The sequence below is a fragment of the Heterodontus francisci genome, chromosome 17 (genome assembly GCF_036365525.1).
Source record: "Heterodontus francisci isolate sHetFra1 chromosome 17, sHetFra1.hap1, whole genome shotgun sequence".
Lineage (NCBI taxonomy): Eukaryota > Metazoa > Chordata > Chondrichthyes > Heterodontiformes > Heterodontidae > Heterodontus > Heterodontus francisci.
Window position 1 is genome coordinate 67,271,803 of NC_090387.1, and position 25,541 is coordinate 67,297,343.

General features: G+C 42.3%; 1 protein-coding gene across 3 annotated transcripts in view; it reads right to left on the reverse strand.

Annotated features, from left to right (window-relative positions):
- Window positions 1–25,541, reverse strand: part of fhod1 (formin homology 2 domain containing 1) — a 386,223-nt gene that overhangs the window by 321,712 nt on the left and 38,970 nt on the right. For all 3 annotated transcript variants that reach the window (XM_068049567.1, XM_068049568.1, XM_068049569.1), the window contains exon 2: window positions 19,625–19,731. In XM_068049567.1, the coding sequence (XP_067905668.1) occupies window positions 19,625–19,731 (107 nt within the window). The remainder of the gene's footprint in view (window positions 1–19,624; window positions 19,732–25,541) is intronic.

Sequence of the window (25,541 nt, forward strand, 5' to 3'; positions counted from 1 at the left end):
CAGCTCTTGTACAACATCAGAATCCAGTTAAGAGGAAACAGTGGAGGTGAATGTTACGTGTAAAGTCAAGAAAGAGCTGGTGGTGTTGTTAAACATTGGAACCAACCAGATGTACCAGAATGGTCTTTTCTGGTGTGGTTTGTTCCTATGCAACCCTGGTGACTTTGCTCCTCGGTTATCATTGTTTTGTATCAATGCAAAATGGCCACTTGTCAAATGCCCTATTTGGCATGTGGGTGATGTTATGTGACATTGTTATATTGAATCACTGATATTGTCAGTCTCCACTGTTTGGTGAACAGTTGATTTTTAATTAACTGTAGCAATTTGTATTTGATCAGCTACAGTGTGAACTTCCAGCAATAACCAAAATGGCCGACTGTGACACAGCTGCTTAAAACATTTAAATAAAAGCAAAATACTGCGGATGCTGGAAATCTGAAACAAAAACAAGAAATGCTGGATTCACTCAGCAGGTCTGGCAGCATCTGTGGAAAGAGAAGCAGAGTTAACGTTTCGGTCACTGACCCGAAACGTTAACTCTGCTTCTCGTTCCACAGATGCTGCCAGACCTGCTGAGTGAATCCAGCATTTCTTGTTTTTGTTGCTTAAAACATTTCTCCTGCTTGAAAACTCCAATACAGTAAAAACTGCATTTCAGAAGCTGAGTTCATTATTGCCAATGCAGACCAATGACATGGAAACGTGTGTGTTTTATTTGAGGGGGTGGGGTGAAAATAAAGATATTTTTAACAAAAGTCAAATCACCAATGTCAAAAAAGTGCACAATGCTCACAAAAAAGTCAACAAAAAGACTTTATTCTTAGAAGTCACCATCATTTAAAAAGCAGACCAACATAATCAAGCTTGGCTGACAGAGGCAGTTCAAAATTCTTTAATTGTATTTCTCAATGTTTGTACCCCCCCCCCCCCCCCCACCCCCACCCCCACCCCACCACCACCTCGGAATGCAGTCTAAAATGTCAAAATGATCATGTAGGTAATGCATTTGGGGAGGACAAACAAGGTAAGGAAATACACAATAAATGATAAGATTCTGAGAAGTGTAGAAGAACAGAGGGACCTTAAAGTGCATGTCCACAGAACCCTGAAGGTGGCTGGACAGGTAAATAAGGTGGTCAAGAAGGCATATGGGATATTTGACTTTTATTAGCCAAAGCATAGAATATAAGAGCTGGGAAGTTATTCTGGAAACATATAAAACACTGGTTAGCCACAGCTGGAGTACTGCGTGCAGTTCTGGTCATAGGAAAGATGTAATTGCGCTAGAGATATTATGGAGGAGATTTATGGGGATATTACCTGGATTGGAGAATTTTAGTTATGAGGAAAGATTGGATTGGCTAGTGTTGTTCCTTTGCAACAGAAGAGGCTGAGGGGAGACCTAATTGAAGTGTATAAAATTATGAGGGGTCTAGATAGAGTGGATAGGAAGGCCCTATTCCCCTTGGTTCAGGGGTCCATAACCAAGGGGCACAAATTTAGGGTAAGAGATAGGAGGTTTAGAGGGGATTAACGGGGAAATCTTTTCACCCAGAGGATGGTAGGGATCTGGAACACTCTGCCTGAAAGGGTGGTAGAGGCAGAAACTCTCAACATTTAAAAAGTACTTGGATATGCACTTGAAATGCCTTAACCTACACGGCTACGGACCAAGAGCTGGAAAGTGGGATGAGGCTGGATGGCTACTGGTCAGCCAGCATGAAGACAATGAGCCAAAAGGCCTCCTTCTGTGCTGTAAATTTCTAGGACTCTATGACTATGATGTGGGAATGATTTGGATTGCTGACAACTATTAAACGATACAAGTTTACACTTTAATTTATTTTTCCAAGCAGCTGACCCAGCAGGAGCAGACAGAAGTGCAGGACTAGAAAAGGCTCAGGTGTCTGTTTGGATCATGCTACTTTAGACACTAGCAGTGGGCATGTTAGGATTACTTCCAGTCACATATTGAATCCCTGACCACAACTGGGCTAGATGGAGACATTAGGCCTGATTGTATTTAACTGGTGGCTGCCAAGTTACATAAAATGTGGGTTTATTTAAATCTGATCCAGTTTTGGTACATTAGCATTTATTTTCAGTTTTGGTAGTTTCTTTTCCTATTCCTTGATGTACCCCTTCGCTCCAAATCAAAGAATAAGGATAATCCTAAATTATTTGTTCTACTGTCTCGATTTAGAAATCGTGAAGGAGGATGTAGATTGGCGGAATGTGCAAAATAAATTAAATGGGTAGCACTGATCACACAGCTAAATGCCCTTGATATATTTTCCCAGCCCATTTTCTTCCCTTTCCGTATAAGTGTGGATTATGAACTTCCACTGAAGTCATTGAAAAATCAGATGGCATCCAGAAAAAAAAACATATTTACCTTGTGTACCTCCAGTCACTAAAAAGAACAGGAGATATGGATGTTTGCTTCATTTAACACCAAACAAAACCTTTGTTTTCTTTGGCTAGTATTGAGTATATGTAAACTATGCCAGCCAGTCTCATCTCATTGTGGTGGCAGTTCAATTATTCACAAGTACACAGATTGTACCAGCAGATTCTCTCAACACTGCCCTTTACAACAGGCACAGAAGTTGCAATTTGTTGCCGCACAGTGACATGGCCACAACTCGCGCCCAAACTGAGAGGCCCAAGACCAGCCTGAAGTTGGGTCTTCAGCCTCATCTATATACTCCAGATGGCACCTGTCACACCTTCACTGGTGGCATGCCCGGCTGATGAAATGAATTTTGGGCAATCTATCCTGCCAGCAGTAGCCCTCAGGTAAGTCCTGGTTGTTGCGGGGGTGGTGAGGGGTGGAAAGGAGAGCTGATTGCAGGCTGGCAGCGTCCTCAGGAGAGCTGTGGAACTGGGAGAACACACTTGCTCCTCCTGGCTCCACACAATCTTTTTCTTTAAAATAAGCTTTTTAAACGAACTTTTAATCATCATCCCAAGGCAGTTTACACAGTGTAAAGATAATTCTGCAAAAACGCAGGTATGCTGCGACACTTAGAGCAAATGCTCAAATAAATCATTCTTGCTGATGCACACATCACACCTTCAGCTTTGAAAGTCAGAAAAGCTGCAGGAAAATATCGCTCCTGCACTGAACTCCACGTTGAATCCCTCCATTACGTTTCCACTCAGCCACAGTAGCAAAAAGCGCTCATCAATGACACAAATGACATCCTATGTGACTGTGAAAAAGGTAACTATCCCTTCTTGATCTGTCTGCAGCCTTTGGCACAGTTGACCACACCATCCTCCTCCAACGTCTCTCAACTCATTCAGCTGGGTGGAACTGCTCTCACCTGGTTCCATTCTAATCTCACTAATCGAATCCAGAGAATCATAATCAATGGCTTGTCTTCCTGCTCCTGCACGGTTACCTCTGGTGTCCCCCAAGGATCTATCCTTGGCCCCCTATTTCTCATTTACATACCACCCTTCGGCAACATCATCTGAAAACACATCAGTTTTCACATTGTTACGAGGATTTTTTTGTATTAAAACTTCGGATTCTGGGTTTTAAAAATTGAAAAGGATTTCAGTGGACATTGAGACATCTGAAAAAAGCTGAGCAATATGGATGTTTTGAAAGGAAGTTCAACAAAAGCTGAACTGGTAAACAAGGACTGGAATGCAGGTAATTTCAAAGAAACCAGCAGGGGGTTGACCTCAGAGCTGCCTTCTGTTATGACAAGAGAGAGAATTTATGACCAGGCATATGACTTGTTTATGGAAGGTTTTGGTTTCATTTTTGAACTTTAAAAGCCAGTGGGTTTGTACTCAAAGCAAGCATTTGAAATTTTATTTTGACCTGCCTGGCGATCAGAAGACAACCCAGAAAAAGTATTACCTCTCTGTAAAGAATCCCTGCATCAAACGTAGTGCTTGTTACCTCCTGTGTTTTAAAAAATCCTGAATATGGGGAAAAAACTTTTACTGCTATAATGCTGCTGTAAAACCTAAGATGATCCTTGTTGCTGCACATCTGAAGGAAGACCTTAAATGAAACCTTCTACTGTTGAAGTTCTTTGAACGCCCACCCATCACAGACTGATCATCAACCTCGCCTGGAAAGACTTCGAGTGGCATCTAACTATTTGACTTTGGGACACCTTGCCAAACCGAAGAATTTCCTTCCAGATCATGACAGTCTAAGTTTTTTCTATTCCTTTCATTCCTATGAAACAGCTGTAAACCAAAATCTTTTTTTCCTGGTTAACCAGTTTTTGGATATATGTGCGTGAGGGCTAGGAAAAATAAGGAGCTTTACTATCTCAATTCATATATAGATTTATTTTATTATTGGTTAAGACGTGGTTTTATAATAAACGGTTAACTTTGTTGTTGATTAGAGAAACCTGGTTGGTGTGCTTTATTCTGGGGACAAATAGAGTATCTAATTGGCTGTTTCAGTAAGTGGGAAAATTTGATATGCTGTGACCTGTGGAGAAGTGGGACTAAATTAACAAGATACGCCTCCCACCTTGGTCATAACATATTAATTGGGGGCTCTTGTCGGGATTAAATCCAACACCGATAACGTTTAATTGTAAGGGGAGGAATCATAACTGAAAGAGGAAAATAAAAGAATCAGGTTTCTTGTGTAATAGGGTAAAGTCTATACCATCGGAATGTCCGTAGCAGCTGCAGACACTTTTCTGGGAAGGAAGTATCGGTGACTTGCGAATCTTAACTAAGGTTAAACTAAGAGATTTGGCAGCACAATTGGGGTTAGAATTGAAATCAGGTGCTAAAAAGGCAGAGATAATTCAAGTCATGGCCCAATATTTAAAATTGAAAGACGATGACAGTAAGTCAGAGGGTAATGCAGTTGAAATAGCTCAAATTCAGTTACAACTCAAACAACTTGAGCAGGAACAAGAAATAGCAATAAGAAAACTTGAGGCTGAAAAAGAATTGAAAAAACTTGAATTTGAAAAGGAGGGAAGGGAGAAAGAGAGAGGATTTCAGAGAGAAAGTGAAAGGGAAGCAAGGGAATTCAAATTGAGAGAGATGGAACTAAGGCAAAAGGGTGGTCTTGACTCCAGGAAAAATTCTGGTCAGGAAGAATCTGAATTCAGCCCAGGACCCAGTGAAAATTTGCTTAAATTTATACAAGCTCTCCCTAAGTTTCAGGAAAGGGTTGTAGAGGCATTTTTCATTTCTTTTGAAAAAATAGCCAAACAAATGAAAAGGCCAAAGGAAAGCTGGACATTGCTTACGCAAAGCAGGTTGATGGACAGAGCTCATGAAGTTTACCCCATGCTTTCTCAGGAAGCTTCTGCAGATTATGAGATAGCAAAAAAGGCTATTCTCACTGCATATGAGTTAGTCCCTGAAGCTTACTGCCAGAAGCTTCAGAACCTACAGAAATTGGCTGGGCAGACTTATGTAGAATTTGAGAGGGTAAAGCAAATTAATTTTGGTCTTTGGGTCTGGGCACTAAAGATGGAAGCCACGTATGAGAACCTTAGAGAACTGATTCTCCTGGAAGAATTTAAAAATTCACTCCCTTCAGTAGAGAACCAAAAGTTTTCAAGGACCAGACAAGCAGTGGAAATCGCTGATGATTTTGAGCTTGAGTATAAGCCCAAACCCTTTGTCCGTCACCCCCACAAACCAGAGAAGGATTGAAGGTGGGAGAATGAAAGGAAGGCAAGTAGCCGGGGACAAAAAGGAACAGCTAGAAACGCCCCAGAATCCGCTCCTCAGGCCAGGAAAGAAGATGCTGAAGGTGGAAGTGAGATCGTGAGCCGAAGTGTTACCAGTGTCACAAGGTGGGACATCTTCGTTCAGGATGCTGGAAGTTGTGAGGTAAACCCATGGGACTTGTTGGGGTATACAAAGTCAATGCAGAGAAAGGGGTTCTGACAGAGTACAGCAGATCAGGCTGTTGCTTTGATGGTAGTTGTAAAACCAGATACAAAAACAAATATGAGTGTAGGGGTTGAGAATATGATACCTGAAAGTTATCGGGAATTCTTGTCGAAAGGAAAAGTAACTCCTTATCCCTCAAGTGAAGCAGGCAAAACTATAGTTATACTTGGGAATACAGAAGCCACCAAAACTCTTTTGCTGGAGAAAGGTATAACATTTTTACCAGAGAGCGCACTGAATGCTAAAGTTTTAGTGAATGGTATTGGCGGGGAGTATATACCAGTACCTTTGTATCTAGTGCACCCAGAGCGTGACCTAATGCCTGGGATGGTAACTGTACGAGTTGTCCATAGTTTGCCGGTAGAGGGAATTAACCTACTCCTAGGGAATTATTTGGCCAGGGCAAAAGTATTAGTTTTTCCCATAGTTACCAAGCCAAGTTAAAGAATCAGAACAATTACAGGGAAAAGTTCCAGGAATATTTTCTTTGTGTGTAATAACCCAAGCAATAGTTAAACAAGTTCCATTGTTGGAGGTAAAATTGGCACCACAGACAGATAGTTGAATATCTGAAACTTGCCTTGGGAATTTAGATAATCCAAATGAGATGTTTCACAAATTTTCTCTGATCACAGCTCAGCAAGCTGATCCAGACTTAAATAAAATGGCACAATCAGTTCTGACAGAAGCTGAGGCAAAAGGAATTCCAGAAGGCTATTATGTTAAAGATGGGGTTCTGATGAAGAAATGGAGACTGCCTCACAGACCTGTGGACGAAGAATGAACGGTTGTTCAACAGGTAGCGGTACAACCTAAGTATCGCCAGGAATTATTAAGGTTAGTGCATGAAATTCCAATAGCAGGACATATGGGGATCTGGAGGACCAAATCATGTATAAATCAACATTACTACTGGCCGGGTCTTTCAAAGGACATGGTGCAGTTTTATAAAACATGCCATACATGCCAAATGGTGGGAAAACCACAACCTGCCATAAAACCGGCACCTCTACTTTCCATAGCAGTTATTGGAGAACCATTCAGGAGGGTATTGGTAGACTGTGTAGGACCCTTGCTGAAAACAAAAGCGGGACACCAATATACACTCACCATCATGGATATGGCTACTCTATTCCCAGACGTAAGGCAGTAGTACAGAAGTTAACCCAATTCTTCACCGATATGGATTACCAATTGAAGTTTAATCGGATCAAGGTTCCAATCTTATGTCTAAGATATTTCAAGAGGTTATGGGTAATTTGGGTATAATACTGTTAAAGTCTTCAGCATATCACCCAAAGACAAAGGGAGCTTTAGAAAGGTACCATCAAACCCTCAAAGCAATGATTTGGGCATAATGTCATGAATATTCCCATGATTGGGATAAAGGGCTAGACTTTCTTTTATTTGCCACTCAAGATTCACTAAATGAGTCTATAGGTTTTAGTCCTTTTCAATTAGTTTACGGATATGAGATAAGAGGTCCTCTAAAACTAATCAAAGAAGGGTTTTTAGAACAGAGGAATGAATATTTGATTGATATTAGACTATGTATCAGTGTTCTGGGAAAGGCTCACAAAGCTTGCAATGTGGCTCAGAAACACCTTAAAGCATCCCAAACCACTATGAAAAAATGGGCAGACAAGCATGCAAAGACCCAAACATTTCAACCAGGGGATGAAGTATTACTACCTTTATAGGGTGAACCATGAAAAGCACAATTCAGTGGTCCAATGGTCAAAAGAATTGGTAAGGTAAATTAGTTGATAGACACCCCAGATTGCCGGAAAAAGAGTCGACTGTCTCACACAGGGAGGAGGATAAGCAAGTACAGGTATGTCAGGTAATAGGGACAGTTAAGAATGCAAGGGATAATGAGGATGAGGCAGAAGGAGGTCTAGACAATTCTCAAATTGAACCCCCTACTATCCGGTTAACTAATATGGAATTTCTAGGAACATTGGACACTATACTTAGGTATTTAGATGCAGAACAATGAGAAGACCTATCAAGGCTACTCATAGCATTTACAAGAGTCTGTAGGGATAAGCCAGGATGTACAACCTTAGTCACACATGATGTAGATGTAGGGGAATCCGTTCCTATAAAACAGCATCCTTACCACTTAAGTCCAGACAAACAGGGCCAAGTAAAAGCAGAAATCCAATACATGCTGGCAAACAACCTTATTGAACCTGGCCAAAGCTGCTGGAGTTCACCAATAGTGTTAGTGACTAAACCTGATGGGTCAACCAGACTTTGCATAGACTACAGAAAAGTTAGTGCAGTAACAAAGGCAGACTACTACTCAATTGCTCACTTGGGAAGACTGTATTGACAGAATAGGTAGTGCCATGTTTCTTACAAAGATAGATTTGTTAAAGGGATACTGGCAAGTTCTTTCAACATACTCAGCTAACGAAATATCAGCTTTTGTCACACCAGATGGTCTTTACCAGTGCTGAGTGATGCCATTCAGGCTAAAAACTGCCCCAGCAACCTTTCAGAGACTAATGAATCAAGTGGTAGCCAGTGTTCCTAACTGTGTAGTGTATCTTGATAATGTGCTAATATACAGTAACTCTTGGAAGGAACACTTGAAACAGCTAGAAACTTTGTTTACAAAATTACAAGCAGCTGTTTTGGTGGTAAATCTGGCAAAAAGCAAATTCGCAAAAGTGAGAGTGACCTACCTCGGGCATACAGGGGGGCAAGGACAAGTGTTGCCAAGAACAGTGAAAATACAAGCCTTGGTGGCATTTCCCATCCCTATGACTAAACGTGAAATCATGAGGTTTTTGGGGATATTTGGTTTCTACAGAAAGTTTGGATAAAATTTCAGTACTGTAGCTGATCCACCAACAGATTTGTTACAGAAAAAGAAAACCAAGGTAGTGGGGTCAGGGGAGTGCCAGGCATCTTTTGAAGCTAAAGGCCATTTTGACTAATGAACCAGGGTTGGCTGCTCCAAATTTTACTAAGCCCTTCAAGGTAGCGATTGATGCTCGTGACCTGGGGGTAGGTGCAGTCCTGTTACAAGATGAAGAATCGGGCATACAGAAACCAGTGGAAAACTTTCCAAAAAACCTGAATCTCCACCAAGAAAAGAATTCATTGTGGAAAAAGAACTATGTTAGATTTATTATTGGCTATTAAACATTTTGAAGTATATGTCCACCACGACTACAGAGAAACACTGATATATACTGACCATAACCCATTAACCTTTGTGGAAAAATTTAAAACCCAGAATGCCAGAATATTCCAGTGCAGTTTACTGTTACAGCCTTATCATCTAAAGATTGTCCATATTTCGGGAAAAAATAATGTTATCGCGATGCTTTGTCGCAAATTTAACTTTGTTGTGTTATATGAGTAAAGATGGTACAAAGCAAAACTGCGTTAACCGCAAGTAGAGTGAATGGGGGCATGAGTGCGAGGATGTGTTTAAAATGTTTTCAACTTCTGTTTTTGTTACATTTAATGAAACACATTCAAAAATGGAGTTTCATTTCGCCAAGGGCAGAGATGTTAAGAGGATTTTTGATTTGAAACTTAGGATTCTGTGTTTTTAAAAACTGTAAAGGATTTCAGTGGACATTGAGACATCTGGAAATAGCTGAGCTTTATGGATGTTTTAAAAGGAAGTTCAAAAAAAGCTGAACTGGTACAAAAGGACTGGAATACAGGTAATTTCAAGGAAACCAGCAGGGGGTTGACCTCAGAGCTACCCTCGGTTATGGTGAGGGAGAATTTATGACCAGTCATATGACTAGTTTATGGAAGGTTTTGGTTTCATTTTTGAATTTTAAAAGCCAGTGGGTTTGGACAAAAATCAGACATTTGAAATTTGATTTTGACCTGCCTGGAGATCATAAGATGACCCAGAAAAAGTATGACTGCTCTGTAAAGAATCCCTGCATCAAATGTAGTTCCTGTTGCCTCCTGTATTTTTTAAGAAATCCTGAATATTGGAAGAAATCTTTTACTGCTATACTGCTGCTGTAAGACCAAAGAACATTCTTGTTGCTGCACGCCTGGTAGAAGACCTTATGTGAAGCCTTCCACAGTTGAAATTCTTTGAACGCCCACCCATCACAGACTGTTCATTAACCTCGCCTGGAAAGACTTCGAGTGACATCTAACTATTCGACTTTGGGACACCTCGCCAAACCAAAGAACTTCCATATCGTGACAGTCTAAGTTTTTTAATTCCTTTCATCCCTATGAAACAGCTGTAAACCAAAATATTTTTTTCCCCCGGTTAACAGGTTTTTGGATGTATGTGCGTGTGCATGAGGGTTAGGAAAATAAGGAACTTTAATATCTCAATTCGTATATAGATTTACTTCATTATTTATTAAGACTTGGTTTTATAATAAACAGTTAATTTTATTGTTGATTAAAGAAATCTGGTTGGTGTGCTTTATTCTGGGGACAAAAAGAGTATCTAAATGGCTAATTTCGGTAAGTGGGAAAATGTATTGATATGTTGTGACCTGTGGAGAAGTGGGACTAAATTAACAGCGCACTCCTCTCACTGCAGTCGTAACAACATGTACACTGAAGATACCCAGTTCTACCTCGCCACCACCTCTTGCCCCCTTCAGGACCTCTGATTTGTCAGACTGCTTGTCTGATATCCAGTATTGAATCAGCAGAAAGTTCCTTCAACTAAATATTGGGAAGACCTGAGGACATTGTCTTTGGACCCCACCACAAACTCCGCCCCTAGCCACCTCCATCCCTCTCCCTGGCAACAGTCTGAGGCTGAATCAGACTGTTTGCAACCTTGGTGTCATATTTGACCTGAAGATGAGCTTTCAACCACATGATCTGCACCAAGACCAACTATTTCTACCTCTGCAACAATCGTCCTACTCTGTCCCTGCCTCAACTCATCTGCTGCTGAAATTCATGGCTTTGTTACCTCCAGACTTGACTACTCTAATGCACTCCTGGCCAGCCTCCCACATTTAACCCTCTGTAAACACGAGGTCATCCAAAACTCAGCTGCCTGTGTCTTAACTCACACCAAATGCTGTTCAACCATCACCCCTGTGTTTGCTGACCTCCCCTAGCTCCTGGTTAAGCAATGCCTCAATTTTAAAGTTATCTTTATTTTCAAATTCCTCCATGGCCTCACCCCTCCTCATCTCTGTAATCTCCTCCAGCTCCACAACCCTCCAAGAAATCTGCGCTCCTCTAATTCCGGCCTGATGAGCATCCCCAATTTTAATTGCTCCACCATTGATGGTCAGGCCTTCAGCTGCCTAGGCCCCAAGCTCTGGAATACCCTCACCACACCTCTCTATCTCTTTAACTCGCTTTCTTCCTTTAAGACACTCCTTAAAGCCTACCTCTTTGACCAAGCTTTTGATAATCCTCCCTAATATCCCCTTATGTAGCTTGGTGTCAAATTTTGTTTTATAATGCCCCTGTAAAATGCCTTGGGATGTTTTATTACATCAAAGGCATTATATAAATAGAAGCTGTTATTGAGTCAGTTGGCTCAATTTTCAACTTGTCACGAGTGTAACACTGCTGTTGCAGGTTAATTACTCATATAGACAACGCCTAAATTTCATTTCCATTGACTTCAAATGGAAGTTCAAAATCCACCCTTCAAAAAAGGGAAGGGAAGAAATTAGGCTAGGGAAATAAATTGAGGATATTGAACTATGTGATCAATGTTACCAATTAATTATTTTACAGTCTGCATTCTCTTTCTCCATATGTATGTAGAGACAGAAGAACAATTTAGGAGAGTCCTTAGTGTTCAGATTGGGAGGGGGGGGGGGGGGTGGTGGCGCAGGAAGAGGATAAGAAACAACGAATGCTGAAAATAAATGCTGATGTGCAAAACTGCATCATGTTTAAATAAACCCACATTTTATGCAACTTAGCAACCACCATTAAAATACAACCAGCTCTAAAGTCTCTTCATCTGGCCCAGTTGTGGTTAGGGATTCAATATGTGACTGGAAGTAGTCCTAACATGCCCACTGCTAATGTCTAAAGTAGCCAGTTTCATTACTTTTAAATTAGTTACACAATCTTTGGCACTTAAATCTATAGTTTGAGATATAAAAAGTATTTCCACTGCCTTTTGAAAGAAATTTTGCAACACAAAAAGGCCCAGTCAGTTTTCCTCTCAGTGTTGCAGTTCACCAGGGCAATGAATTTTCTTTACAAGCTAGTATTTAGTTGTATTATTGTTGCAATTGATTACACAGGGATTTAGTTAAACAGAAATCACTGCACAAGTACACTGAACTCAACTATGTAAAGAGCTGGGCAAGGATTTTTGCTTTGCATTCCTAACTCGTGTCGATGGAAGCACTATTCACGCAGAGCTTGTACAGATGCCCCACTGTTTCCTGCAACCCACAGCCATAGGCTATATAATGGGCAAGGCAAGCACCACATCCTATTATCTACACTTATTGTGCGTTATCAGAGTATCAATTTTACAGGTAGCAGCTATTGTAAAAGTGTTGAGACAGTGAAAATGGTAGCAACAAAATAGGTTAACACCAACAACTTACATTTATATAGCACCCTTAAGGTAATAAAACATCCCAAGGAGCTTCACAGGAGCATTATAAAACAAAGTATGGCACTGAGCCACAGAAGGAGATATTAGGTCAGATGGCCAAAAGATTAGTCAAAGGAGTAGGTTTTATGGAGTGTCTTAAAGGAAGAAAGTGAGGCAGAGAGGTTTAGGGAGGGAATTCCAGAGCTTGGAGCCTAGGCAATTGAAGGCATGGCCACAAATGGTGCAGCGATTAAAATCAGGAGATCATGAAGCCAGAACTAGAGAAGCGCAGATATCTTGGAGGGTTGTGGAGTTGGATGAGATTACAGAGATAGGGAGGGGCCATGGAAGCATTTGAAAACAAGGATGAAAATTTTAAAATCAAAGCATTGCTTGGCCAGGAACTAGTGTAGGTCAGCGAGCACAGGGGTGAGAGAAGAATAGGACTTGGTGCGAGTTTAAGACACGAGCAGCAGGGTTTTGGATGACCTCAAGTTTACGGACAGTAGAATGTGGGAGATCAGCCAGGAATAGTCAAATCTAGAGGTAACGAAGGACTGAATGAAAGTTTCAGTAGTAGATGAGCTGAGATAGAGGCGAAGTCAGGCGATATTACGGAGGTGGAAATAGGCAGTCTTAGTGATAGCGTGATCATCATAGTAAATAGTTGTTTTCAGACTGGAGGATGGAAGACAGCGGTGTTTCCGACGGTGGAACCGGAAGTTGGCACAACCTCCACTGCTGCCCATGTTCCCGTTTCCCATGCAATTTTACATGCAAATTAACGGTGCAGCAACGGGCAAGGGAGACACGTGTGCTAATGTAGCAAGGACGGACTTTCATTGGTGGAACCCACTGTTACTCTGTGAAGCACCATGAAACACACATCAATAAATCACTCTGTGTTGCAAGCCACAAGTGTCAGCAGCCTTCAGGAGCATATGCTGATTGTGGCCACAGAATAAGTTTACTACAATTTGTTCTTGGTTTACCTTTATTTTCAGTTTGAACCCAAGCACCACCTCCCCCTCACTTTTTTGCTTGCGACCTTTCCCTCTGCCAGCCAGTACCCTGATTTTGCCTCACAGGACCCCGACATTGACAGCACTCATCCCTCCCTTTAGGCCCCTCATGACCATCAATTTACTGTAATGCACACATGAACCTATCACCCCCTGCAACCGCCCACAGCCAGCTTCAGCATCAATAATACCTGCTATTCACCCTGAACGCTGCCCTCCTCACTCCCCGCTCCTCCATGAACCACCCACATCCCCCATGCCTTCCCCGCCATCACCCGAGAAGATTCTCCCTTGCTGGTGCCAAACATCTATTCCAATGTTGATCTTCCTTGTGCCAATGAGATCAAGACTTGAAACCACTGACCTCAGACACAACTGCACAAAGCCTACTGGTGTACACCATGTTTAAACAAACATTTTTTTTTATTCATTCATGGGATGTGGGCATCACTGGCCAGGCCAGCATTTATTGCCCATCCCTAATTGCCGTTGAGAAGGTGGTGGTGAGCTGCCTTCTTGAACCGCTGCAGTCCATTTGGGGTAGGTATACCTACAGTGCTGTTAGGAAGGGAGTTCCAGGATTTTGACCCAGCGACAGTAAAGGAAAGGCGATATAGTCCCAAGTCAGGATGGTGTGTGACTTGGAGGGGAACTTGCAGGTGGTGATGTTCCCATGTATTTGCTGCCCTTGTCCTTCTAGTTGGTAGAAGTCGTAGGTTTGGAAGGTGCTGTCTAAGGAGCCTTGGTGCATTGCTGCAGTGCATCTTGTAGATGGTACACACTGCTGCCACTGTGTGTCAGTGGTGGAAGGAGTGAATGTTTGTAGATGGGGTGCCAATTAAGTGGGCTGCTTTGTCCTGGATGGTGTCAAACTTCTTGAGTGTTGTTGGAGCTGCACCCATCCAGGCAGGTGGAGAGTATTCCATCACACTCCTGACTTGTGCCTTGTAGATGGTGGACAGGCTTTGGGGAGTCAGGAGGTGAGTTACTCGCCACAGGATTCCTAGCCTCTGACCTGCTCTTGTAGCCACGGTATTTATATGGCTACTCCAGTTCAGTTTCTAGTCAATGGTAGCCCCCAGGATGTTGATAGTGGGGGATTTAGCGATGGTAATGCCGTTGAATGTCAAGGGGAGATGGCTAGATTCTCTCTTGTTGGAGATGGTCATTGCCTGGCACTTGTGTGGCGTGACCATGAACCAGGTGGCATGGAAAAACTATTCACCGCTAACTTCATCTGGCAGGCAGGACTTCATCTGAACTAAGTGTAGGGTAATGTGTATTCATGGTAAGGAATTGAATGCAAAGCTGCAACCCACCACCGTGTGGGGGTGAACCCAGGACCGCCGCTGACTTAATTGCAATGAAAAAAACACTTACACCTAATTAAATCACCCGCCCACCACCAAAGCCACTCCTGTGAGGCCCATAAAATTCCCCCATGTGGTATTCGTCAGGAATCAGTACTCAAGACCACTGCTTTTTTGACTTAGATATTGGAATACAGAGCAAAATATCAAATTTGCTGATGATACCAAACCTGAAGGCATGGGAAACAGTGAGGATGATACACATCAGCTACAACAGGACATGGTTAAGCTATCAGAATAGGCAGACAAGTGGCAAGTGGAATTTAATACTGACAAGTGTGAAGTAATGCATTTTGGCAGAAGGAATAGGGAGAGGTGATATATACTTAATGGCACAGTTCTAAAGAGTGTGCAGGGAAAGAGTGATCTTTGAAGGTGGCAGAACATATTGAGAAAGTAGTTAGAAAAGCATATGGCATTTTGGGCTTCACAAATAGAGGTATTGAGTACAAAAGCAGGAAAGTTATGCTGAACCTTTAGCTACAAGGTTCGGTTGGAAAAGCTGAGGTTGTTCTCCTTAGAGAAAAGTAGTTTAAGGGAGACTTGATAGAGGTGTACAAGATTGACAAGTTTAAACAAGGTAGACAAAGAAAAGCTTTTCCCATTAGTTGATGGTACAAGGGCTAGGGGACAGATTTAAGGTTTTGGGCAAGAAATACAGAAAGGGAGGCATTCAAAAGCGAGATACTATAGGCACAGTACAGGCATGTCCCCACAAAGATAAAGGGTGGTACTGCCAAATCTAGAGCCCACTGGTTATTTAGAAGCTTACAGGGTAAGTTAAAGCAGAAAAAGAAAGCTTATGAGGATCACAAAATTCTGAATACTTTAGAAAGCCTAGAGGAGTATAGAAAGTGCTGGGGTGAAGTAAAAAGGTAAATTAGAAAAGCCAAGAGAGGACATGAAAAATTATTGGCAGGTAAAATTAAGGAAAACTCGAAGATGTTTAATCAGTACATTAAGAGCAAGAGGAAAACTAAGGAAATGGCGAGGCCTATCAGAGATGTACAAGGGAACTTGTGCGTTAATGCAGAAGATATGGGCAGGGTTCTCAATAAGTTTTTTGTCTCTGGCTTCACAAAGGAGAGGGTTGATGCAGACATTATAGTTAAAGAGGAGGAGTGTGAAATATTAGATATGATAAGCATAATGAGAGAGGAAGTACTAGAGGGTCTGACATCCTTGAAAGTGGATAAATCGCCAGGGCCGGATGGATTGCATCCCAGGTTGTTAAAGGAAGCCAGGGAGGAAATAGCAGATGCGCTGAGGATCAACTTCAGATTCTCACTAGATACAGGCAAGGTACCAGATGATTGGAGGTCTGCAAACGTTGTACCATTGTTTAAAAAGGGTGCGAGGGATAGGTCAAATAATTATAGGCCGGTCAGTCTGACCTCGGTGGTGGGTAAATTATTAGAATCAATTCTGAGGGACAGGATAAACTGCCATTTAGAAAGGCATGGATTAATCAGGGATAGTCAGCATGGATTTGTTAGGGGAAGGTCATGTCTTACTAACTTAATTGAGTTTTTTTGAGGAAGTAACAAGAAGGATTGACAAGAGTAGTGCAGTGGATATGGTCTACATGGATTTTAATAAGGCATTTAACAAGGTCCCACATGGCAGACTGGTCAGTAAAATGAAAGCCCATGGGATACAGGGGGAACGTGGCAGGTTGGATCCAAAATTGGCTCAGTGACAGGAAACAAAGGGTAGTAGTCAATGGATGTTTGTGTGAATGGAAAGCTGTTTCCAGTGGCGTTCCACAGGGCTCATTGTTGGGTCCCTTGCTGTTTGTGGTATATATTAATGATTTGGACTTAAATGTGGGAGGCATGATTGGGAAATTTGCTGATGACACAAAAACTGGACATGTAGTTGATGGTGAAGAGGATCGATGTAGACTCCAGAATTATATCAATGGTTTGGTTGAGTGGGCGAAAAAGTGGCAAATGGAATTAAATCCAGAGAAGTGTGAGATAATGCATTTGGGCAGAGCAAATAAAGCAAGGGAATACACAATAAATGGGAGAATATTGAGAGGGTAGAAGAAGTGAGTGACCTTGGAGTTCATGTCCACAAGTCCCTGAAGGTAGCAGGACAGGTAGATATAGTGTTGAAGAGGGCATAGGGAATGCTTTCCTTTATTGGCCAAGGTATCGAATACAAAAGCAGGAATGTAATGCTGGATAAAATGCTGGTTAGGCCACAGCTGGAATATTGTGTACAGTTCTGGTCACCACATTACAGGAAGGACATAATTGCTCTGGAGAGAGTACAGAGGAGATTTACAAGAATGGTGCCAGGGCTTGAAAGTTGCAGCTATGAGGAAAGATTGGATAGGCTAGGGTTGTTTTCCTTAGAACAGAGGAAGCTGAGGGCTGACTTAATTGACATGTACAAAATTATGAGGGGCCTAGATAGAGTAGACAGAAAGGACCTGTTTCCCCAGGAGGCACAGATTTAAGGTGGAAGGATTAGAGGGGACATGAGGAAAAACTTTTTCACCCAAAGGGTGGTGGGTGTCTGGAATTCACTGGCAGGAACGGTGGTGGAGGTATAAACTCTCAATTCTTTTCAAAGGTACCTGGACATGCAGCTGAAGTGCTGTAACCTGCAAGGCTATGGACCAGGTGCTGGAAGATGGGATTAGATTGGGCAGCTAGTTTTTTCAGCTGGCAAGGACACAACTGGCTGAATGGCCTCCTTCTGTTCCGTACTTTTTCTATGGTTCTATGGATGTAAGGAAGAGCTTTTTTTCACCCAGCGAGTGGTAGTGACCTGGAATTTACTGCCTATGAGGGTGGTGGAAGAGGAAACAATGAATGATTTCAAGAAGAAATTGGATAGGCACATGAGTGAAATAAACTTGCAGAGCTAAGGGGATTGAGTGGGGGAATGGGACTGACTGGATTGCTCCACAGAGAGCCAGCATGGAATTGATGGGCCGAATGGCCTCCTTCTGTGCCATTATAACTCTGTTTCCATCCATGTGGTCACTTCCAGATCCCAACTATGCTGCTCTGAGCCACTGCTGTTGAGAAGCGGAGGGCAACACCTCAGAAAGAGGGTAAAGGGGAGTCGAGGTGGGGGGCGGGTGGGCGGGGAATAAAAGGTCCATCTCTTTAAGATGCTGTGCCATAACCTCCAGCAGCCAGCTGCAAGTTCGCCTGACGGTCTCTGGATTTTGCTCTCAGTCGGAGTAGGTCCATGCTGTAGGGAGATTGTTGAAGGGAAATCAGAAAGGTAAAAATAAACCATAAATTTACTCAAATCTCACTAAATCTTATGCGAGAAGAGAGAAAATTGAAAATACCACAAGTTTAGAAAATAAATACTGCAATGAATCTCTGTTATGGGCAATAGATGAAGACTGGCTGAAAATTTGCATATAGCCTGGCTTGCGTACAACAGGTTGGTTATATCAGCATTCATCCAAAAGGGGAAACTCAGGCCTTCTAACCATTAGGCTGCAACAAGGATTTGCTATCCATCATGCATATTTGATTTTAATCCCGACATTTAAGTTTCATCAGTGGACTGCTGAAAAAGCCACATTCAAGTCGTTCCCATATGTTGGAATATTTTGTTACTGTAGCAACTGCAACATATAATAACCCAGCACGATTTAAAAATACAATTCCATTTGAATGAAAAGCAGAAACCAGAGACCACTGCAGAAAGTTTGGCAATGGATGCATTCTCAAGCTCAATTGGTAGCGTATCAAACCTTCGCATTCTGCTTCACTTGCACTTTTGTAAATGTCAGCAATCCCAATTGAACTGCAGCCTCATTAACTTCCCTTTGCCAACTTTTATATTGGACAGTGAAATGCATCATTAAAGCAGTCTCTCCATCCCTTCTTTGTTAGGTCCACAGCCTGGCATTCCCTACCAAACACCATTTTGGGAGCACCATCAGTTCAAGGAGAAGGCACATCCTTGCCCGCATTGTCTTCATCCCAAAAGCCAATAAATAAAATTAAATCCGGACTTACATGGCTTTCTACTGTCCAATTTCAGCTCCATAACTTGGACAAATTGATCACAGGCATCATCACAATGTACTTCCACTGTGTGTGATGAGACAACTATTTTCACATGTGCCTATCAAACCAATTCAATACAACACAGAAACTACAAGAAAGTAGCTCTGATCCTGTACAGGACAAACAAAATTGTTGCGTTTAGTGAGTCTCAGAATCAGAGCATCATTACGGCACAGAAGGAGCCCATTCAGCCCATCGAGTCTATGCTGGTTCTAAAACAATATGCAGTTGTTATATGACCAATATTATTTCTTATTAAAAAAATACACAACTTATTTTCTGCAGTCACGAGTGAGAACTTCTCCACATTATTGCTGTTGCAAGACTTCAGTGCGCCAAGTTGCGATATTTCAAACAGGCAAGGGTGTCATTAATGCAGTATTATGAGGGAATAGTCAGTCATTTCAGGGGAATTCCTCATAAAATCACATTGAGCTGAATCTCAATGGAAGTAAAATTTGCCACCAGTTCATCATTGCTCTTCAAAAATGAGAATATTAACAGATTTGTCAGATGCAACCATAACCAACTTCTAAATACTCTGAATGATTATCTTATTAAACAAGTAAACTTATGGTACAACAGAAAAAATGTCAAACTCTCACTTGATATTGGATTTCCCTTGAGTGATCAAATATCAAGCAGAATTGCAGATGTGCCGAACACTCATTAGTGAAATGTTGGATCCTATTAATCTGGTCATTTATTTTCATGTATGACACTTCAGTGTTTCCTTACCCAACTTCTTCATAGAATCCTTCAAGGTCATCCCTCTGTTCATCCAGTGACAATTCCAGATCCAAATAATTTCCATTCGGAGCTATCTGTAGTGCACAGTCTTCCAACTGGACAGAAATGAGAAATATAAAAAATTTTAATATTTTATTTTTGTGGTCAGAAACTTCACAATTAAAGGAAAATTTGCATTTATTTAGCATCTTTCACGACCTCGGGGCATCCCAAAGGGCTTAAAAGCCAATGAAATATTTATGAAATAAAACCAAAAAGTGCTGGAAATACTCAGCAGGTCTGGCAGCATCTGAGGAGAGAGAAGCAAAGTTAACGTTTCAGGTCAGTGACCTTTCATCAGAACTGGCAAAGGTTAGAAATAGGTTTTAAGCAAATAAAGTGGGGTGGGGCAAAAGAGAACAAATGGGAAGGTGTTGATAGGACAGAGGGTCACAGAGAATAACTGACAATGAGGTCATGGGGCAAAGGCAAAGAATGTGTTAATGGTGTGGTGAAATACAAAGCGTTAGTGCAGAGAGGGTGTTAATGGACAGAATAATGAAAGCCCTAGCCAAAAGCAAAACATGAAAACAAAAGTGGTCAGGCGCATGGTAAAAAAGCGTAAATGACGAAACAAACTAAAATAAAATGAAATAAAAATAAAATATACAAAGTAAAACTAAAAAAAAAAGGTAAAATTAAAAGAAAAAGGGGGGGGGGGTACTCGTCATGCTCTGAAATTATTGAACTCAGTGTTCAATCTGGCAGGCTGCAGCATGCCTAATCGGTAAATGAGGTGCTGTTCCTCGAGCTTGAGTTGATGTTCACTGGAAGACTGCAGCAATCCCAGGACAGAGATGTGGGCATGAGAGCAGGGGAATGCGTTGAAATGGCAAGCGACAGGAAGTACTTATGAAATATAGTCACTGTTGTCATGTAGGAAAGAAATGTGGCAGACTATTGGCACAAACAAGCTCCCACAACAGCAATGTGACAATAAGCAGATAATCTGTTTTAATGATGCTGGTTGAGGGATAAATATTGGCCAGCACACCGGGCAGAACACCTCTGCTCTTCTTCAAATAATGTTGTGAGATCTTTTACGCCCATCTCAGAGAACAGACAGAGCATCTGTTTAGTGTCTCATCAGAAAGACAGCCCCTCAGATAGTGCAGTATTCCCTCAGTACTGTACTGGCCTAGATTATCCTGCTTAAGACCTGGAGTGGGACTTGAACTCACAGCCTTCTGACTCAGAGGTAAGACTGCTACCAACTGAACCGTGGCTGGCTGAGAAGACTTGTGCTGGGCTACAGTCAAAGTAGATTTGGTGAGAGCAGGCTATTAGTTAAAAAGAAGAATTGAGAGGTCAGAACTTCAGCAATACAGAGGTGATCAATTCATTTTAACCAGGCTGTGACTGCCTGTAGTGTTTGATCCCTTGGGCATTCATTACGTACAATTTAGAATTGAATATTTTCCTAAAAACATGCTGTCCCAGATTATCACAGTATCAAAAGGTTCAGGTCCCAAGAGTTTCCGAATCAATTTGCTGTTATATTGTCACAGTACACAATTTGACACACTGGGTTTCGCAATAGCATGATGAAACAATCCCATGGAGTTTACGGGAGTGTGGATGTACAACAGAGCATTAAAAATAGAACAAGGTCATGAACTAAAAAGATGAAATGCTGGAATTACTCAGCAGGTCTGGGTGCATCAGTGGAGAGAGAAGCAGAGTTAACATTTCAGGTCAGTGACCTTGCATCAGAACTGGCAAAGATTAGAAATGCAATAGGTTTTAAGGAAATAAAGTGGGGCTGGGGAAGGGAAGGTCTTGATAGGACAGAATCACAGAGAATAACTGACCAGAAGGTCATGGAGCAAAGGCAAACGGTATGTTAATGGTGTGCTGAAAGACAAAACGTTAGTGCAGAGAGGGTGTTAATTGATAGAAAAATGAACAGCCCTGGTCCAAAGCACAAACATGAAAAAACAGTGGTAAAAATATGAATGATGAAACAAACTAAAATAAAACAAATAAAGAAGAAAAGAATACCTACAAATAAAGAGGACCCATTATGCTCTGAAATTTTTGAACTCAATGTTCAGTCCAACAGGCTGTAGTGTGCCCAATTGATAAACGAGATGCTGTTCCTCGAGCTTGCATTGGAAAACGGCAGCAAGCCCAGGACAGATACGTGGGCATGAGAGCAGGGGGTGGGGGGGGCTGTTGAAATGGCAAGCAACTGGAAGCTCGGAGTCATGCTTTCAGACTGAGCGGAGGTGTTCCGCAAAGCGGTCACCCAATCTACACCCCAGTGCAGAGGAGACCACATTATGAGCAATGAATACAGTATACTAGATTGAAAGAAGTCCAAGTAAATCGCTGCTTCACCTGAAAGGAGTGTTTGGGGCCTTGGATAGTGAGGAGAGAGGAGGTAAATACACCTCCTGCAATTGCATGGGACGGTGCTATGGGAAGGAGATGAGGTGTTGGGGGTAATGGAAGAGTGGATCAGGGTGTCGTGGAGGGAATGATCCCTTCGGAATGCTGACAGGGGAGGGGAGGGGAAGATGTGTTTGGTAGTGGCATCACGCTGGATCTGGCGGAAATGGCAGAGGATAATCCATTGGATGTTTAGGCTGGTGGGGTGGAAAGTGAAGACAAGGGGAACCCTGTCGCGGTTCTGGGAGGGAGGGAGAAGGGGTGAGGGTAGAGGTGCGGGAAATGGGCCTGACAAGGTTAAGGGCCCTGTCAACCACAGTGGGGGGAATCTCAGTTGAGGAAAAATGAAGACATATCAGAAGCACTGTCGTGGATGGTTGCATCATCAGAGCAGATGCATTGGAGATGGAGAAACTGGGAGAATAGAATGGAGTCCTTACAGGAGGCAGGGTGTGAAGAAGTGTAGTCGAGGTAGCTGTGAGAGTCAGTGGGCTTATAATGAATATTAGCAGACAGCATATCCCCAGAGATGGAGACAGAGAAGTCGAGGAAGGGAAGGGATGTGTTGAAGATGGACCGTGTAAAGGTGAGAGAAGGGTGGAAATTGGAAGCAAAGTTGATAAAGATTTCCAGTTCAGGACGGAAGCAGGAAATGGCATCAATACAGTCATCAATGTATCGGAAAACGAGTTGGGGGAGGGGGCCTGAGTAGGAATGTGCGACATATCCCACAAAAAGATAGGCATAACTAGGACCCATGCGGGTACCCATAGCAACACCTTTTACTTGAAGGAAGTGAGTGGAGTTGAAGGAGAAGTTGTTCAATGTGAGAACAAGTTCAGCCAGGAGGAGGAGAGTGGTGGTGGATGGGGACATGGGCTGGGCTTATCTGTTCTGGGCTTGCTGCAGTGTTTCAGTGAACATCAATGCAAGCTTGAGGAACAGCATCTCTTTTACCGATTAGGCATGCTACAGCCTGCTGGACTGAACATCGAGTTCAATAATTTCAGAACATGACAGGCACCCCTTTTTATTTTCAGTTATTTGTTTATTTGTCTATTTTATTTTAGTTTGTTTCATCATTTTTTTTAACCACTTTTTTTTCATGTTTGTGCTTTGGGCCAGGGCTGTTCATTTTTCTGTCAATTACCACCCTCTCTGCACAAAAGCTTTGTCTTTCAGCACACCATTAACATACCGTTTGCCTTTTCTCCATGACCTTCTGGTTAGTTATTCTCTGTGACCCTGCCCTATCAACATCTTCCCTTTTGTTATATCTTGCCCCACCCCTGCTTTATTTCCTTAAAACCTATTACAATGGATGATAGGACCCTAGGAAGTACAGAGGGTCAGAGGGACCTTGGTGTACTTGTCCACAGATCACTGAAGGCAGCAGCACAGGTAGATAAGGTGGTTAGGAAGTCATATTGGATACTTGCCTTTATTAACCGAGGCACAGAATACAAGAGCAGGGAGGTTATGATGGAGCTGTATAAAACGCTAGTTAGGCCAAAGCTGGAGTACTGTGTACAGTTCCGGTCGCCACACTAGAGGAAGGATGCGATTGCACAGGAGAGGGTGCAGAGGAGATTCACCAGGATGTTGCCTGGGCTGGAACATTTCCACTATGAGGAGAGACTGGATAGGTTAGGGTTGTTTTCCTTGGAGCAGAGATGGTGGAGGGGGGGACCTGATTGGGTTATACAAAATTATGAGGGGCTTAGATAGGAAGAAACTTTTTCCCTTAGCGGAGGTGTCAATAACCAGGGGGAATAGATTTAAGGTAAGGGGTAGGAGGTTTAGAGGGGATTTGAGGAAAAGATCTTTCACCCAGAGGGTGATTGGAATCTGGAGCACACTGCCTGAAGGGGTGGTAAAGGGAGGAACCCTCAACATTTAAGAAGTATTTAGATGAGCACTTGAAATGCCATAGCATACAAGGCTATGGGCCAAGTGCTGGAAAATGGGATTAGGATAGGTGTTTGATGGCTGGCATGGACACGATGGGCCAAAGGGCCTGTTTCTGTGCTGTATAACTCTATGACTCTACATTTCTAACCCTTGCCAGTTCTGATGAAAGGTCACAGACCTGAAACGTTAACTCTGCTTCTCTCTCCACAGATGCTGCCAGACCCGCTGAGTACTTCCAGCATTTCTTGTTTTTATTTCAGATTTCCAGCATCTGCAGTATTTTGCTTTTATTTTAAGGTCATGGACCAGTTGCCCATGTCCAAAGGACGTTAAAAGACCTAATTCAAAAATAGTTCATTCGTGGGCTGCTCTTAAATGTTGCAATGTATTAATTGTTACATTTTCTTTCCCCTTAATAAACTTAAGAAGTTGTCTTCAAGTTAAGAAAAGTCCAGTGAAAACAATTTAGGAGTGAAATTATAATGGGAAGAAAGGATAGAGAATTAGAATATGAGAATAACCTTCATTTTAACTTCCATTTTGTCCCACAAAGATACAGATGACTGACTAGCTCTGGAGCTCTATCTTGTTCCCATCCAAATAAAATTATTTTCAGCATCATCAGAGCCAGCTCACTTAGAGAGAAGAAATTGGAATATTGCTTAAGCCTACACACCTTTGACAAGGTAATGCTTATATGCAAACCATGACTAACAGTTATGAGACAGCAGCACCGTTAGGAATGGAAACTTACCCAAGCCTCTCACTGCCCCTGCAGGGAGTAGCAATTAAGTAATTCCAGGCTAACTTGCAGATCATAGGTAAAAGAGAAGACTTAAGGAAGCCCTGGGATGCTGAGTGGGAAGAAAACAGTGGAATGAGTCAGGATTTTAACAGAGTAAGGATGAAGAGTTGTGGGGAGATGAGTGAAACAAGAGAAGTTAGTTTAGAAAAGCACTGACAGCAGTAGGGATAAAATGGAGACAAGAAGAAAGTAGCAGCCTGAGAAAACTACATGCCAACTGCTGGTAAGTAGTAGTCTGTGTCCACTTGTTTGTGTTTGCTCAATGCTGCTCCTGGCTTCGGCCCTGCTTCCCAACAATGCTGCTATACTCCAGGATATGGAGTTTTGCTGCCTGCTGCAGATGGGACATTCAGGAACTTTTCCCATGAAGCAGATTTCCACCACTGGGGGAAGCAGTATCTGGCAAGAGCCAGGATCAGCACTAATGAGGGGAGAAGGATGCCAGTACGAACAGGTGGGAGAGAGGGAAAGGAGTATGCTAGTGTGAATTGATGGAGAAAGGAGATGTGTGCCAGTCTAAAGTAATGTAGGTGAGGAAAGGAGAAGGGAGAAGAAAGTGTTATGAACTGATCGGGGAGAAAAGAGTGCCAGCCAGCATGACTTACAAGATCCTGATGCTTGTTGAGAAATGTATAATTTAATGGTCTTCGAAAGACCATTACTGTAACTGTGGTGTTTGGATTGGAAATTACTCACACGGAAACCCTACTTAATTCGGCCATGTTGTTTCACTCCTTTATTCATATCTACTCCCAACAG